Below are 14,453 nucleotides of genomic sequence, written 5' to 3' on the forward strand. Positions count from 1 at the left end.
TATGTTTTTAAAACCCCCAAAAAAAAAAAAACAAACTAGGCCCGAAGGGAAAAAACCCATTGTAACGGGGTTTTTTAATTTTAAAAATAGTTACAGTAGTTTCGCGCTCAGCCTACGAAATGTTATTGGAAACTGGAAACATCCAACGAGGACAAAAATTCACTTCTTTCAGATTTTAAACCCCAAAGGGGGGCGTTATAAAATTTTTAACCCGACGATTTATAGGGATTTTCTTATGGTTCTTTAACACCCTCGCCCCCTTTTCGAACTTTGGGGCGCCAACAAAAACTGTTGTTCCTTGAATTTCATGCATATAACCCAAAAAAATTGTTTGTAAAGTTTAAAACACTGCACAAAAATTTGCACAAAAGGACTTCTACCAAACCCAGTAAATTCCTAAAAAATTAATTTTTTACCCTTTAAATTTTTGGGTTGCAAAATGAAAAAATTTTACTCAAAAATTTAAAAAAAATTTCATATAAGAAAAATGTTTTTGAAAAAGTCAAATGTCTGTTTTTTGGATATATGCTGATTTTTTTAAGAAAACGGGTTTTTAAGGGTTAAACGTTTAAAAATCATACGGGAAAAAATCAATCTTTTTTCCCTTTTTTAAATTAGAAAGTTTTTTTCGTATACGGGGAAATTGTTTCAAAACAATTGACAAAAATTTTTTTTCAATAAAAAGAGTAAAAATATAAACAAAAGGCCCTTTATTTTATATCAGCAATGAAAATAATTTAATTATATACGGATCCCTCATCAGCGTTTTTAAAGCAACATCAAAGTAAAGTTTTGGTTTAAACCAATTTTTTCTATTCTGCTACATTTGCGTAAAAACACCAATACACCTTCGATTCACTGGTTTAAAGGGATAGTTTTTTACCCCTTTAAGACTCCCCCGCCAATTATCACATTTCCCCCCCCCAAACAATAACAACCGTTTTTCCCCCAAAACTTTCCCGCGTTTTCCTTTTTACCTTACGAATATTCCCCGCACCGGGAAAACGAAACCCCCTAAACTCATCAAATCGACCTTCCGAAAACAAACACTCCTTTAAATTTTTGAAACAAATAGATTTCGGGCTCAATGTCCGAGGTGGAACCCGGGGGAAGTGTTTTTTTTGTTCGATGTTTTTTTAAAAGGTTGAACTATTTTCGAGGAATTTTGTTTTCAAGACAACCGTAACCATCAAAAACATGGGGGTTAAAAAAAAAAACCCCCACCAACCACAAACCTTCTTTCTATTTATCAAAAAAGAAAGGAAAAGTTTTTTTAAAAAATATTTTAAAATTTAAAAAACACTCCAAACGCCTAGAGGCAGTTTAAAAACAAGGCAAAGATTTTCTTTTTGGGACTTTCAAATTTTTTTCTTCAAGAACAAATTATTTTTCATAAAGATGCAATTTGTGTTAAGAAAATCACTAGCCTTTGCAAATTTTCTAAAAAAGGGGCCCTTATTTAAAAAAAAATTTTTGTATTAAAAGATAGTTTGCGGGCTCAATATGTGCTCTAAAATTGTTATTGGTTTTAAAGGTTTTCCATGGAAACACCAATCTTGGGTGGGGCCCGGGGGAAAAAAACAACCCTAGTATAGCAATAACGGCCTTTCTTTTGGGGGACACTAAAACCGTACGCTACCCGAATTTTTCTTACAAGACACCCAAAAAAAAACATTGAAATTTTAAGTCCTTCCCTGGTTACCGTAGAAAAAAAAAACAAAGCCCTTTGCAAAATTTAAAAGCAGTTTAATTTTATAAAAAAATAAACGAAAATGTTTTTCCCCTTTTTAGGTCTTTTCGAGGGAAAATTTCAAATTTTTTGTAATTTCTGAAAAAAGAATTAAACCCGCATTTAGATAAATTTTAAAGGTTTTCTTCCGCCATTTTTCCCCCCTTTTTATTTTATTTTAAATGGAAATCTTTTTAATTTGTAAAAATTTGTTTTAAAATACATGTTTTTAAAAGGTAATTTTTCCGAAAGAAGGCAGTACCCACGCGACAAATCTGTTAAAAACCTTTTTAAAAACACCGAGAAACAGGCGACTTTTCAGTTCCCTTTTAAAGGGAAAAAATAGACTACATAAAGAAAAATTTTAAAAAAATTAAAAGTTTTAAAAGAAAAAAATTTTACTTTACTTCAGATTTTTAAAACCAGTTCCCCAAAGTTGCTTTTAAAAAGAAAAGAAAAAAAGAAAACCTTAAATTAACACAATCCCAATTAACCCTTTCGAAACCATTGAGGACTGCCTAAAACAGCGTAGTTAAACGCCGGAAAATTTCTTAAAAAAGAAAAGTCAAAAATGAACCATTTACTTAAGGAAGTCATTGAGGAAGTGTCCTAAAACAGCGGGAGTTAAAAAGCCGGAGACAATTTTTTTGAAACAGTCACTGGAAATATTTAAACAAAAAAAAAACAAAAGCCGGAAAACGACTATGAGGAGAAAAAGTCAGCAAATTTTTTGAGAAAAAAACGATTGATAACCCCCAAAAAGAAAACCAATAAAGCATTGTAAATGAAAATACTTTGTTTTTCAAATGGGACGGATTTGAAAAAAGAAGTGATTTAAAAATTTAAAATAGAAGGAAAGAGAAAGAAAAAATTTAGTAAATCATATATTAAGACATTGTTTAATTTTGCCCTTTTTTTTAGTTAAGGGTTTTTAAAATCAAAATCAAAATTTATCGGCCAAAGCTTTTGATGGGGGAAAGGGGACCCCCAATTTAACCCCCCCCCAGGCCTTCCCTTTCAAACACGGGGGGGGCAATTTTAAAAAGGGGAAGAGTTTGTAAAATGGTGCACTTATTCTGGTTATTTGACTTGTGCTTTCCATCTTTTGCAGATATTATGCAAGCATGATGAATTGACATCATCCCACAACAATGAAACTATCCTTTAAAAGCTGGAAGAAATTATGAGAAGACTAATATCACCGTTATTTATGGGTTTCCGGAAAGTTTTTTAAAATTCCCGAGCTGAGCGAAACATGGAAGATTAAAACTCGTTTTTTTTTAAGGAAAACTTGACAATATCGACTAAAAAGCAGAAAAATAAAAGAAAGGAGAGAAAATGGCAAAACCCTAATACGAAAAAACAGAAAGTACATAGCACTTTCACTGTAAATTTTTTTTTATTGTCGGCGCAAAGCGGGGGCATAACCCTTTGTGTTTTGAAAACAGAACGAAGAAATCAGTTTAATTAAACAAATAACATATGTACTTTAAAAACGGAAAACAAATTTTTAACACGCTGGGACAATGCTGTTCTATACCGGCCCCACGAATAAAGTCCCGAGTTATACAAAACCGAAACTCATTAAAGGAAAACACTTTGGGGACCGCCTTTGGGTTTAAAGAATCACTTTTAAAAACCAAAGTTAAATTCCACTAGGTTCTTTTTTGCATTAGCACTTTTATAGGTCTATGTTTTAAAGTTTTTTTGGGGCCAAAAAGACTTTTTAAAAAGGGCTTTTCAGGGCCCGCAAAAAACACAACCCCTTTGGGGGTTTGGGAAAAGGGGACTGCGTTTTTGGGGTGCCTTGTATCCCAGTGACATTTTTAAAGTCCTTTAAACACGAACAAAGACAACATGATTGGCCCCCGATAAACATACTCCCGAAAAACCCTCCACATTAAAGTAACGGTTTTCCCGTTGGGGTAAAGGAACTGTAATTTAGCGGATGGAAAGGCGTTTTTTTTTTTTTCTTGTATCGAACTGACTTAACTAAAAGTTTCAAAGAACGGGAGATTAAAAATTTTTAAAAATTCAAAAAACTCGCTAAGGCCCAAAAAAAAATGGCAGCATAAAATATTGCAAATTTTAAATTTTTTATCAGAAAAAAGTTTAAATGAAACAAACAGGGGAAAAAAACCCAACGCTTAAACCTTTTTTTTAAAAGGGTTTAATTTCCTGCTAAAAATCGGGGGAAATTTTTGGAAAAATTTGTTTCCCCTTTTTTCAGAATAAAGTTAAAAAGGAAAAAAATCAGGGGGAAAAAAACCCAAAAGCTTAAAACCTTTTTTTTTAAAAAAGGGTTTTAAATTTCCAGCTACATAGGGGGAAACTTTTTTCTGATTTTAAAAGTTCCCTCCCAAAATTTAAATAGCAAATTATATAATATAAAAAAAAATGATATACATCTGAAACAAAAAGATACCACACAGGAAGAATCTTTAAAATAAATATTTTCCGTAGGTTTTTTTATTTCATTTCCCCTCTAGCTAGGGCAACCAAAAAGGGCAAGGGTCTGGACTTTCAAAAATGGGAATTAAATTTTCCCCGCAGGAATAAAAAATTACTGACTGTTTAAATAATGAGCCCGCCATGGGGAAACCAACATAGGGCTTTGCGAAACCCGATGGAACCCTGCCTCCGCGCATCCTTTGGGCAGGATCCCTGCTGTTCGCTTCAAAAACCTATTGCAAATTTTAAAAAACCTTAGGAACAGCAAAGGGCCTGACCAACTGCGCGGAAAGCATCCTGAAACCCGACGCGCGGATGCCCCAGGCTGGTCTGGAACCATGCTGGTCGCAAAGCCCCTTATTTTGGAAATTTTTCAGGCACGGTTCATATGTATCAAAACGCCCCTCATTTTGAGAAGCTTTGATTTAAAATCCCTACGACCCGTGAAAATTTGGGATTTTTAAAAAGGGGCGTCCAATTTGGCCGTGATTCCCCTTTCCCCGCGGTTTTTTGATGTCACCCGCATTAATAAATTTAAGGTTTTTGAAGAAATATTCAAATTAAATTTTACATGGACTGTTTAGTGGCTAAAAATACCGCAGGGAAAAAATATAGATTTTTTATAGACAAAAAGCTACAATTTTTTGGGAAACAAGTATTTTCAAACAAAAAAAAAAACCTCGTTGAATTTTACACATTTTCCAATCATTCTTCTACAAGCACCACTCTTTCTGTAATAGCTGAATATTTGCTGTATTTGTGGGATGTTCTGAAAGAAATCGGAAAACTCACATTACTTTAGACCTGAAGGTTTAAAGTCTCCTTTTTAAAAAAAAAGCCTTTCCTAGTGTTTTCAAGAATATTCCCCTATTTCCGTAAAATAAAATTTCGGTTTCCGAAACCCAAATAACAAGTTAAAATATTGAAAAACCCCAATTAGTTTAAAAACTTCTCGTCGCATTTGGAAATTTTAACTGGGGCGGAGAAAGCGTTTAGTCACCAATTTCGGGGTTGTGGGGTCAGTTTTTTCCCGTTTTTAAAAAATACTAAATTTTTTAAATTTTATTTTATAAACCCTTAAAAGACGGGAGACAAGTCACACTTATCATTAAATTTATTTATTTATTGAAAAAATAAGTGCTTTTAAATAGTCCAAAATAAAGTACATGTCAAAATTTGCGGGTTTTTTAAAAAAAATATTGATTTAACCCCTAGGTCGGACAAATTTTTCGGTTTATTCAAAACCCACATTTTTAAGGGAAATAATGTCTGCCAAGAGAAAAAAAGAGATGTTTCATAAGAAAAAAATGAATAGAATGATAAAAGTGAAATTGATACACTACTATTCATTACACTGAAGTAAACATTTGGTCTGGACTGAATTCGAACCCATGGTAACGTGCATAGACGTTGAAGAGCTTACCACTACGCCAACGTACCTATTGTTAATTACATTGATTTTTTTAAAATTTAAATTTACATATTTTTTGGGGTATAGATATCACGAAAAAAAACCCAAAAAATTGGGGAAGATTAATGAGTGCCATAAGGGCAATGCAACTTTTGAACAAAAAACCCAAAAAGTTTTTCAAAAAACCCAAAAAAATTGTGTAAAATCTCGGTTAAAGGGGTTTGTACACGGGTTTTTTTTTTAAAGTCCAAATGAGAGTTTTCCTTTTTTACAATTAAATTTAGAAAAGAAACTTGAATATCCCACTTTCTGTCTTTTTGTCTTTTTTTAAAACAGACAAGCTATGAAAAAAATTTTTTATTAAATTTTTGATAACAAAAACATATTTTTTTCTACATTTTGCATTTAAATATCAAATTTTAAATTTTCACATAACTTTAAAAAAATAAGCTTGCGAATGATTTTAAATTTTGATTTTCCCAAATTTTTGGAATTGCAAATTTCAAGCGGGAAGCTAAAATGTTGTAGATATATACTCCCCACGGTAATTTGAATTTGGGGGTTTTTTCTTATACCTCTAGCCCACAGGATGAAACTATCCCCTTTGTTTCTAAGAAAACTGGACAACATCGGGTTTTTGCGCATACGATCAATTATAGGAGAGATTTAAGCACCAACATGTAGTAATTTATTTGTGAAAAAGGACAACAAATTGAAATTTAAAAAATCAAAAATTTTAATTTTTAAATGTTATTGCCGGAAGCAAGGGGGGGGGATTTAACGTCTTAAAATTAAAGCGGTGTCGGGTCATCTGATTTTTCCAGCTGGGAATCAAAAGTCCCCAAAAAGTAAGGCTTTTTCCACCCAGCGCGGAATGGTTGGGGTTTTTTATACAGATGACATAGAAACCCCCCCCAATTTAAAAAAACTGAACTCTTTTAAAAAGGGGGAAAGTTTTTTATTAAAAAACTATTTGAAGAAAAACTTTTCAGAAAAGAGTCAGAAAATATTTTGCCTCCAGTTCTTTTTTTAAGCTTTTTTTTGTGGGGGAATATTTTTTTTTGAAAAAACGATGATAATCAAGACGAAACAGTTCATGAAAAAAACCCGAACCGAAAAATTTTTGTCGTGGGTGGGGATTTTAGAAAAAAAACCCTTTGGACCCGCAAATGTAAAGTATAGGGAAAAAATTCTTTCGGTTTTGAACTAGGATCCCGCGAACATACTGGCCGCCTTTAGGCATACTACAAGACGAATCTTCCACATTTTTCAGCTTTTTCCGGTAGGATGTAAAGGAACTGAACCAGGGGGATGGGAAAGGCGTTTTTTTGTTTTTAAAAAAGAGAATTAAAAAATAACCCAAAAATTTCAATGATACCCAAAAGAAAGTTTTTCCCTCAAATTTAAAAATTTATTTCAAAAGACATTTGAAAAGTGCTGCGAGGGGAAATTTTTTCATTTTTTTAAAGAAAAGCATTACCAAATTTGGGTGTCCCCCATCTACTTGGTAGTCAAAAATTCCCAAAGGGGGAAAACCGATGTTTTTTCAAACTGAAGTTTGGAAAATTTTAAAGGGAGCATAGAAAGCACTGGGCCCTTTCCCTACTGTATGATTCCAAAGGGCCAAACTCCTGTCCGAGAAAATTGACCAACGACACACAGAGGGTGTCCAACTTTTTTAACCCCCCTCCTACAGGAAGGTCCGCAGTTTTGTTCCTTTCCTTTTGCTCCTATTTTTTTTTTTTTGAAAATTTTCCGAAAAACCCATTAATCAATTTGGTATGGCCAAAAAAAATTTTGCCCCAAAGAAAAGGCTAATTTAAAAACCAAAAAATTCCAAAAGGGGGAAAAAATTCACTTTTTTCCCTTTTATTTAAAATTTTTTTCGAAATGGTTCATATGAAAGTACTTAAAGTTTATTCAAAACCCTTGAACCATTTCAGGTTTTAAAAAGGGCGTTGTTGGGATTTTGGGGACAGATGGCAAAACGAAAGCGTTTTACCTTTGGGAAAATCAAAGGCCCTCTGATCGGAAAAAATTTTTTAGTAAAAAACACGCCCTCATAAAATATATTAAGGACTTCTACCAAACACCGTGAAAAACCTTTAAAAAGAACATTTAAACCCCTTTTTAAAATTTTTTGGGTTTTAAAAAGGACAAATAAAAACAATTAAAAATATTCAAATAAAAAGAGAATTTAAAAAATTTAAATGTCTGGGAAAACGGGTTGAAGGTAAATCCCTTTCCCAAATTTAATTTTTTCTTTCCTTTTTATTTTCCTAGGTATTTTTTGTTTACGGGGAAAGGGGGGTTTTTCAGAAAGGGAAAAGGACAAAAACCCCCTTTAAAATTTGACACAATTGTTTAAAAAAAAGTGAAAAAAATTTAACCCTATAGCATTTATATATATCAAATAATGATACAATATTGTCAACGTGGTTAAAACAGCACCATTTAATGTTCGCTTAAGCAGTGTTTTTATTCTTCCACATTTGCGTAGAATTATCAATACACCTGCGATTCGATAGTTTATGAATTTCCCCCACCAATCAGCTGTCAGCCGTTTTCCTAAAATTTCCTGTGTTCCTTTGACCCTACGAATATCCCCCCCCCCCACCCCACCGGAAATTGTAAGCTCCTAAACGTCATCAAAACGACTTCCAAAGCAGACGATGCCTGTTTAAATGTCAGTAACAAATAATTTGCGTGGCTCAAGGTCCTGAGTGTGACTTTGTGATAGGCGGATTTCGAAGTGTTGAGTTCGCTGTTTTATCAACGGTTGCCGATCACGACAACCTTAACGTTCAATATACGAGTGGTGTTCAAAAAGAAATAGGACAACTCTCATAACTTCTTACTAGGCAATCAAAATGAAATACCAATATTTATAAATAAAGTAAAAGTACTACATAACTATTACAGTCCAACTGCTCTAGAGGCCGTGACTGTAAAGCGACCACTTGCATTAAGAGACCACATTTGAACTTCCTGTGTGTGTTGTTAAAGAACTTTTTTCATAAAGATGCATTTTGTGTAAATAGCCAACTCTCTGTGGTCTCTTAATGAAATTTGTATGATAGATTGTTTGTGAGCATCGTTATGCGCTCTTAAGTTATGGTTACCATGGCAACGCCGTCTTGCGTGGAGCAGGGAAAGCAACAGCGTACATATTGCAATAACGGCTATTCTCGTGTACAGTTCGGACACTAAACTGTAACGCTGCTGAAAATTTCTTATGAGATATCCCATAAAAACATAGAGAACTGAATAGACAAGGCAGTCTGAAAGACAGCTAAATCCCCCGCCACTGTTATGGATAGTGAAAGGGTAAACCTTTGACCTTTAGCTGTGACCTTGACCTTGAACTGATATGGCTGACTCATGAATTCTGCACAACGTCTTGATGAGGTGATCATTTGACCCAAGTTTCATAAAAATCCTTCAAGGGGTTTAGGAGATACAGAGCTCAAACTTTTGACCTTGAGTTGTGACATTGACCTTGAGTTGACAGGGCTGACACATGAGCTCTTGATGAGGTGATCATTTGACCCAAGTTTTATGAAAATCCTTCAAGGGATTTAGGAGATACAGAGTGGACACAAAATGGAAGGCTCAAACCTTTGACCCTAAGTTGTGACTTTGACCTTGAACCAGCATGGCTGACTCGTAAGTTCTGCACATCGTTTTGATAAGGTGATTATTTGACCCAAGTTTTATAAAATTCCTTGGAGGGGTTTAGGAGATATAGAGCGGACACAAAATGGAAGGCTAAAACCTTTGACCTTCAGTTGTGACCTCGACCTTGAGACGACATGGCTGACTCATGAGTTCTGCACATTGTCTTGATGAGGTGATCATTTGACCCAAGTTTTATAACATTCCTTCAAGGGGTTTAGGAGATATAGAGCGGACACAAAATGGAAGGCTCAAACCTTTGACCTTCAGTTGTGACCTTGACCTTGAGCCGGCATGGCTGACTCATGGGTTCTGCACATCGTCTTGATGAGGTGATCATTTGATAGAAGTTTTACAAAATTCCTTCAAGGGCTTTAGGAGATATAGAGCGGACACAAAATGGAAGGCTCAAACCTTTGACCTTGAGATGTGACCTTGACCTTGAGCCGGCATGACTGACTCATGAATTCTGCAAATCGTCTTGATGAGATCATTTGAACCAAGTTTCATGAAAATCCTTCAAGGGGTTTAGCAGACACGAAAGTGTTACGGACAGACGGACGGAGACCATTCCTATAATCCCCCACCACTTGTGGCGAGGGATTAAAAAGTCTCTTTCGTGGTAGTATAATAGAATAAGCTTGCTTTATTTCATTCAAGCTAAAACCTAGCAAGTAATATAAGTACATATTGCATGCAATATATCGGAAATATTTTCCTCATGCCTTTTTTGAAAGGCATATTGGAATTTGTTCGTAAATGTACGAATTCCCTAAAACAAACGTAAACGACATTTAAATACATGATCTTTAAATGTGGTATCTACCAGCATTGTCAACATGTTTAATTTATTTTTGAAGACACCATAAAGAGGATTCCTTTAATTTGTATAATTTGCTCTAAAATTAATGTTTCAACGGCATTTCTTGCAAAAGTTTCGATGCGACAAATGCCTAATTCTAATGACTAATGCCTAATCTTGGAAAAACACCGAGAGGCAGGCGACTTTTCAGTTCTTATAAGGAAACAATAGTATGAAATTCTTAACACGTTATACGTTAAAGTGGTAAACCTTTTACTTCAACTCAGAAGTAAAGAAGCAGTATCCGGAGAAAACATAAAAATGGAAAGTAAAAAATGAAAACATCAACACAATCAATTACTTACGAAACCCGCGTCCTAAAGCAGACTACTTAAATGGCGGAGACAATTTAATTGAAACACGTCACTAAGAGAATTGAAGAAATATATTTATCAAGAGCCGGATAAAAACTACTATGAGAAGACAAAGTCAACAGCAATCAGGAGAAAGTACGATTGATAACATAGAAAGAAATCAAACAAAGCATCATAGATTATTTGGCTTTGTTTGCAGAAGATCATTAATATGAAATAGAAGGAGAGAGAAAGAAAATACAGTAAATAAATTTCTTATATTGGTAATTTGTGATACTAACACAAAATGAATTACTCGCGAAGTAAAATTACATTAAATGATTAAATCATTACTTTAACCTTTTGATCACAATACCGTATGTTCACGCGGCATAATAATATCGTCTGCTTATGACGCTACAACAACAACTTCGCGCTGAAGTTAATTTTTCTTCCAAATTAGTGAAAATAAACCGTCTGAGAACGAATCAAATTTTTATTTCACAAAAATGAAATAAATATCATTCAATAGATAAATTCAATGAGAGTAGGAAATGTCTTGCACCTAAGCTTTCATATCAATGGTTTTTTACAAAAAAATGCTTTGAAGAAAGGCATGTATGAGATTTTTGCACATTTTATATGGAAAAAAGAAGGGAAAAATGACGAAATGATGGCATTAAACTTCATGTGAAGAACGAATAAAAAATTAAGATAAAATTTAATTTAAAAAAACCTTGTGATGAATCAAATGTTGAACTTTGGTAATATTTTTGCACCTAAGGTTTCTTAATTTTAGTAATTTTGTTATTAAGTAAAATGTGTACATGCCCTTCTTATTTCTATATAGAAAATCTGACCGCTATCGATTAGTGGCCGGAGGAATATTCTTCGGTATGATCATATGACATTCTTTAACATTTTGTTTTTTTGTTTTTGTTATGCTAAACGTCATTCAGACACATTCATCGGTCATGTGGCGACTTTCCGGCTTTTGACGTTGGATGAAGACCGCAGGTGCCCCTCAGGGCATAATTTCATCACGGGTGGGTACCTTGGCGGAACCATCGCCCATCCGTAAGCAAGCTAGATGACTTCCTCAATTAAAGAATTCTACGCCAATAGCAGGGATCGGACCAACATCAAATGATTTAAAGCCGGCGGCTTTAACCTCCTACATTGCTTTACAACAAATAAAGCAACTGTGTTACACTGGAAAAGCAAAATACAATGTATATCAATTACACATTTGCCACTGTATGTAATCGAGATTCTAGTAATATCATATTTAGTGCAGCATGGTACATTGTATTGGGCAATATTAAACTGATTCATATTTTAATAGTTTCAGAACATAATACGTTCGTCATTAAATTTATTTGTTAGGCTATAAGAACACTACAGAGAGAAATAATTTGCAAAACAGTTTTTAATTTTTTATATATAACGGAGGGCTATTATAATGTCTAATTGTGGCAAATGTAGAAAAAAAATCAAGCAGGCAACAACGAGCAACTTTTACAATTAATAAAGAAACTGGTGTATATATATTTTCACTAAAAACGCTTCGTACTCTATACTTCTAATTTATCAAAATCTTCAAAATTACACCGGGCATGTTTTCGAAATTTGGTGTACTTCGAAAATATGCTGTATTGATAAAATCGAAGTTACATTGCATTCAAAACAAGGAAACAAATGATTTTATCAGTTTTAAAACTACGCTCGTATTTTTGAAATTACAAAAAAAAAAAAAAAAAAAAAAAAAAAAAAAAAAAAAAAAAAAAAAACCATTTTGTTTTCAACCCACGACTGAAATAAGTTTTCAGCAAATAATATTTCTTACAGTGAAACTAATGTTCGAAATGTCTATAAATCTTATAAATCGGTTAAGAAAACAATTTAAATACGTCCTGTTGCAATCAAACATAACAAATATGGCGAAGGAAGCTAATGGTTTATCTCAAAACAAATTTTGAACGAATGCACGACATTTCCAAATTCCACCTGACCATAATGTATGGGTCGTTTTTATATATTAATAGATTTTTCGAACATGAACTGTTTGAAAGATTATAACTATGTTACATCTGAGAGGTTTTCGAAATATTTTACAGTCAATTTAGAACGCATGGGTTGTAGCTAAAATCTTTTGAATTTAGTCTAACAAAAGTTAATTGTTTTCCGAATATAAGAATAAAGACCAAATGAAAATTAAAGTACACTACTGGTTGAAACAAATGGCCTTTACATGTTTAACTACTTAAAAGGTTGACGAGTTTGTGATATAGGTAAGTTAGTCTGTTTTTTTTTTCTCTTTTGCAGATGTTGCGCAAATAGGAAGAATCGACATCATACCACACAAATGAAGTTATCCTTTAAAAGCTGAAGAAAATATGAGAAAACTAATATCACCGTTTATTGAAGTTGCCGGTACGTTTCATATTCGTCGAGCTGTAGCGAAACATGGAAGATATATCTCGTTTTGTATCTAAGACACTTGACAATATCGACTATAACGCAGAAATAATAAAAGAAAGGAGAGAAAGATGGCAAGAACGTAATAGGATTAATCAGAAATTACATGGCACGCACATTGTTAGTTCTTTCATTGTCGGCAGCAAAGCGGAGGGCATAACATTTCCGTTTGAAAACGATATCGATGAAATCAGTTTATCATCTAATATCATATGTACTAATAACGTAGAAGCATTTTCAACACGTCTGGTACAATGCTGTTCTATACCGACGCTACGAATACGTCTCCGAGTTATACAAAACTGAAACTCATTAAAGGAAAACGGCATGGTGACCGCTTGATTAATGAATCACTTTTTAGGCAAAGGTCAGCTATATTTGCGTCTAGTTCTTTGTATGCATCAGCACTTCATAGGTCTATGTTAATGTTTTTAGGGCCAAACAGAGCTTTTAAGGACTTTTCAGGCCCTGCAGTTACACACACGTTTGGGGTTTGGAAAAGCGACTGCGTTTTTGGAGTACATTGTATCCACACAGACATACTACTGTTCTTTAGAACACGACCAAGACAACATGACTGGCCCCCGATAAGTATACTACAAGATGATTCATCCATATTATGTCAGCTGGTTCCAGTTGGGTGTAAAGGAAGCTGCAATCAGTGGATGGAATGGCGTTTCTGTTTTCTTGGAACAGAACTGACCTTAACCAAAAGTTTCAATGACACGCAGATTAAAATTTATGTACTACTAAAGTTCGTCGCAAAAGACATATTAAAATGTGTCAGCAATGAAATTTCATCTTACATTATGAAAAACATTACATACTGGGTGTCTGAACTGCTCGATAGCCGTGTTTTCCAAGAACAGAACCTAATGCTTTTGTTACTGATAGGTTTGAAGTTTCTGAAAGAAGCCATTGATAGTAACCGACTTCCCTACTACATGATCCCTGGACGCAACCTTATTTTTGAGAGACTAAACCTACACACTAGATGGAGGCTGTCCCACCTTCTTTCCTATCTCTTACAAGAAGGCCCCCAATTTCTCTTACGATGTAACAAACTCCGAATTGGCTTATTGGCAATGCATATGGTACCTATAACATTGAAACATTTTGGAAATAAGAGAGAATTACTGGAAAGTTTATTCCTGTTGTCTTTTAATGTTTTTATTCTTGAAAGGCATGGCTGTCGTGTTGGGAACGTTCGGAAACAACTGTGGCAGAAAATGTTTAACATTGTTCTCCCAGAGTGGAAGCAATTGCAAAGACGAATTGGTAACGATATTTTTTGGATACTTAACGTAAAATAGACTAAGGTGATCCAGTAGAGACTTGGAGCCTTGGAAAATGTTTGAAAATCATTAATGCGCACAGGAAATAGTCATGTCCATAGACTATATGATTCACACTTGATTTTCCAGTTGGTTTAACGCCGTTTTCAACAGTATTTCAGTTATGTAACGGCGGGCAGTTAAACTAACCAGTGTTCCTTGATTTTGTACCAATAGAAACCTGTTCTCCGCAAGTAACTACCAACTTACCCACATGAAT

At 34.1% G+C, this 14,453-nt stretch overlaps 1 protein-coding gene across 1 annotated transcript; it reads left to right on the forward strand.

Moving 5' to 3' along the window:
* Positions 1-10,547: 10,547 nt before the first annotated feature.
* On the forward strand, positions 10,548-14,447 carry LOC128551984 (uncharacterized). Its single transcript, XM_053532961.1, has 2 exons — positions 10,548-10,684; positions 12,747-14,447. The coding sequence occupies exon 2, from the start codon at positions 13,154-13,156 to the stop codon at positions 14,210-14,212; it is 1,059 nt and encodes a 352-aa protein (XP_053388936.1). The 5' UTR covers positions 10,548-10,684; positions 12,747-13,153; the 3' UTR covers positions 14,213-14,447.
* Positions 14,448-14,453: the final 6 nt, after the last annotated feature.

The sequence above is a fragment of the Mercenaria mercenaria genome, unplaced genomic scaffold (assembly GCF_021730395.1).
Source record: "Mercenaria mercenaria strain notata unplaced genomic scaffold, MADL_Memer_1 contig_1908, whole genome shotgun sequence".
Lineage (NCBI taxonomy): Eukaryota > Metazoa > Mollusca > Bivalvia > Venerida > Veneridae > Mercenaria > Mercenaria mercenaria.

Bases quoted from the DNA above. Each gene is read 5' to 3' on its own strand.
- LOC128551984 (XM_053532961.1), top strand. From the start codon at position 13,154: ATGCTGTTCTATACCGACGCTACGAATACGTCTCCGAGTTATACAAAA.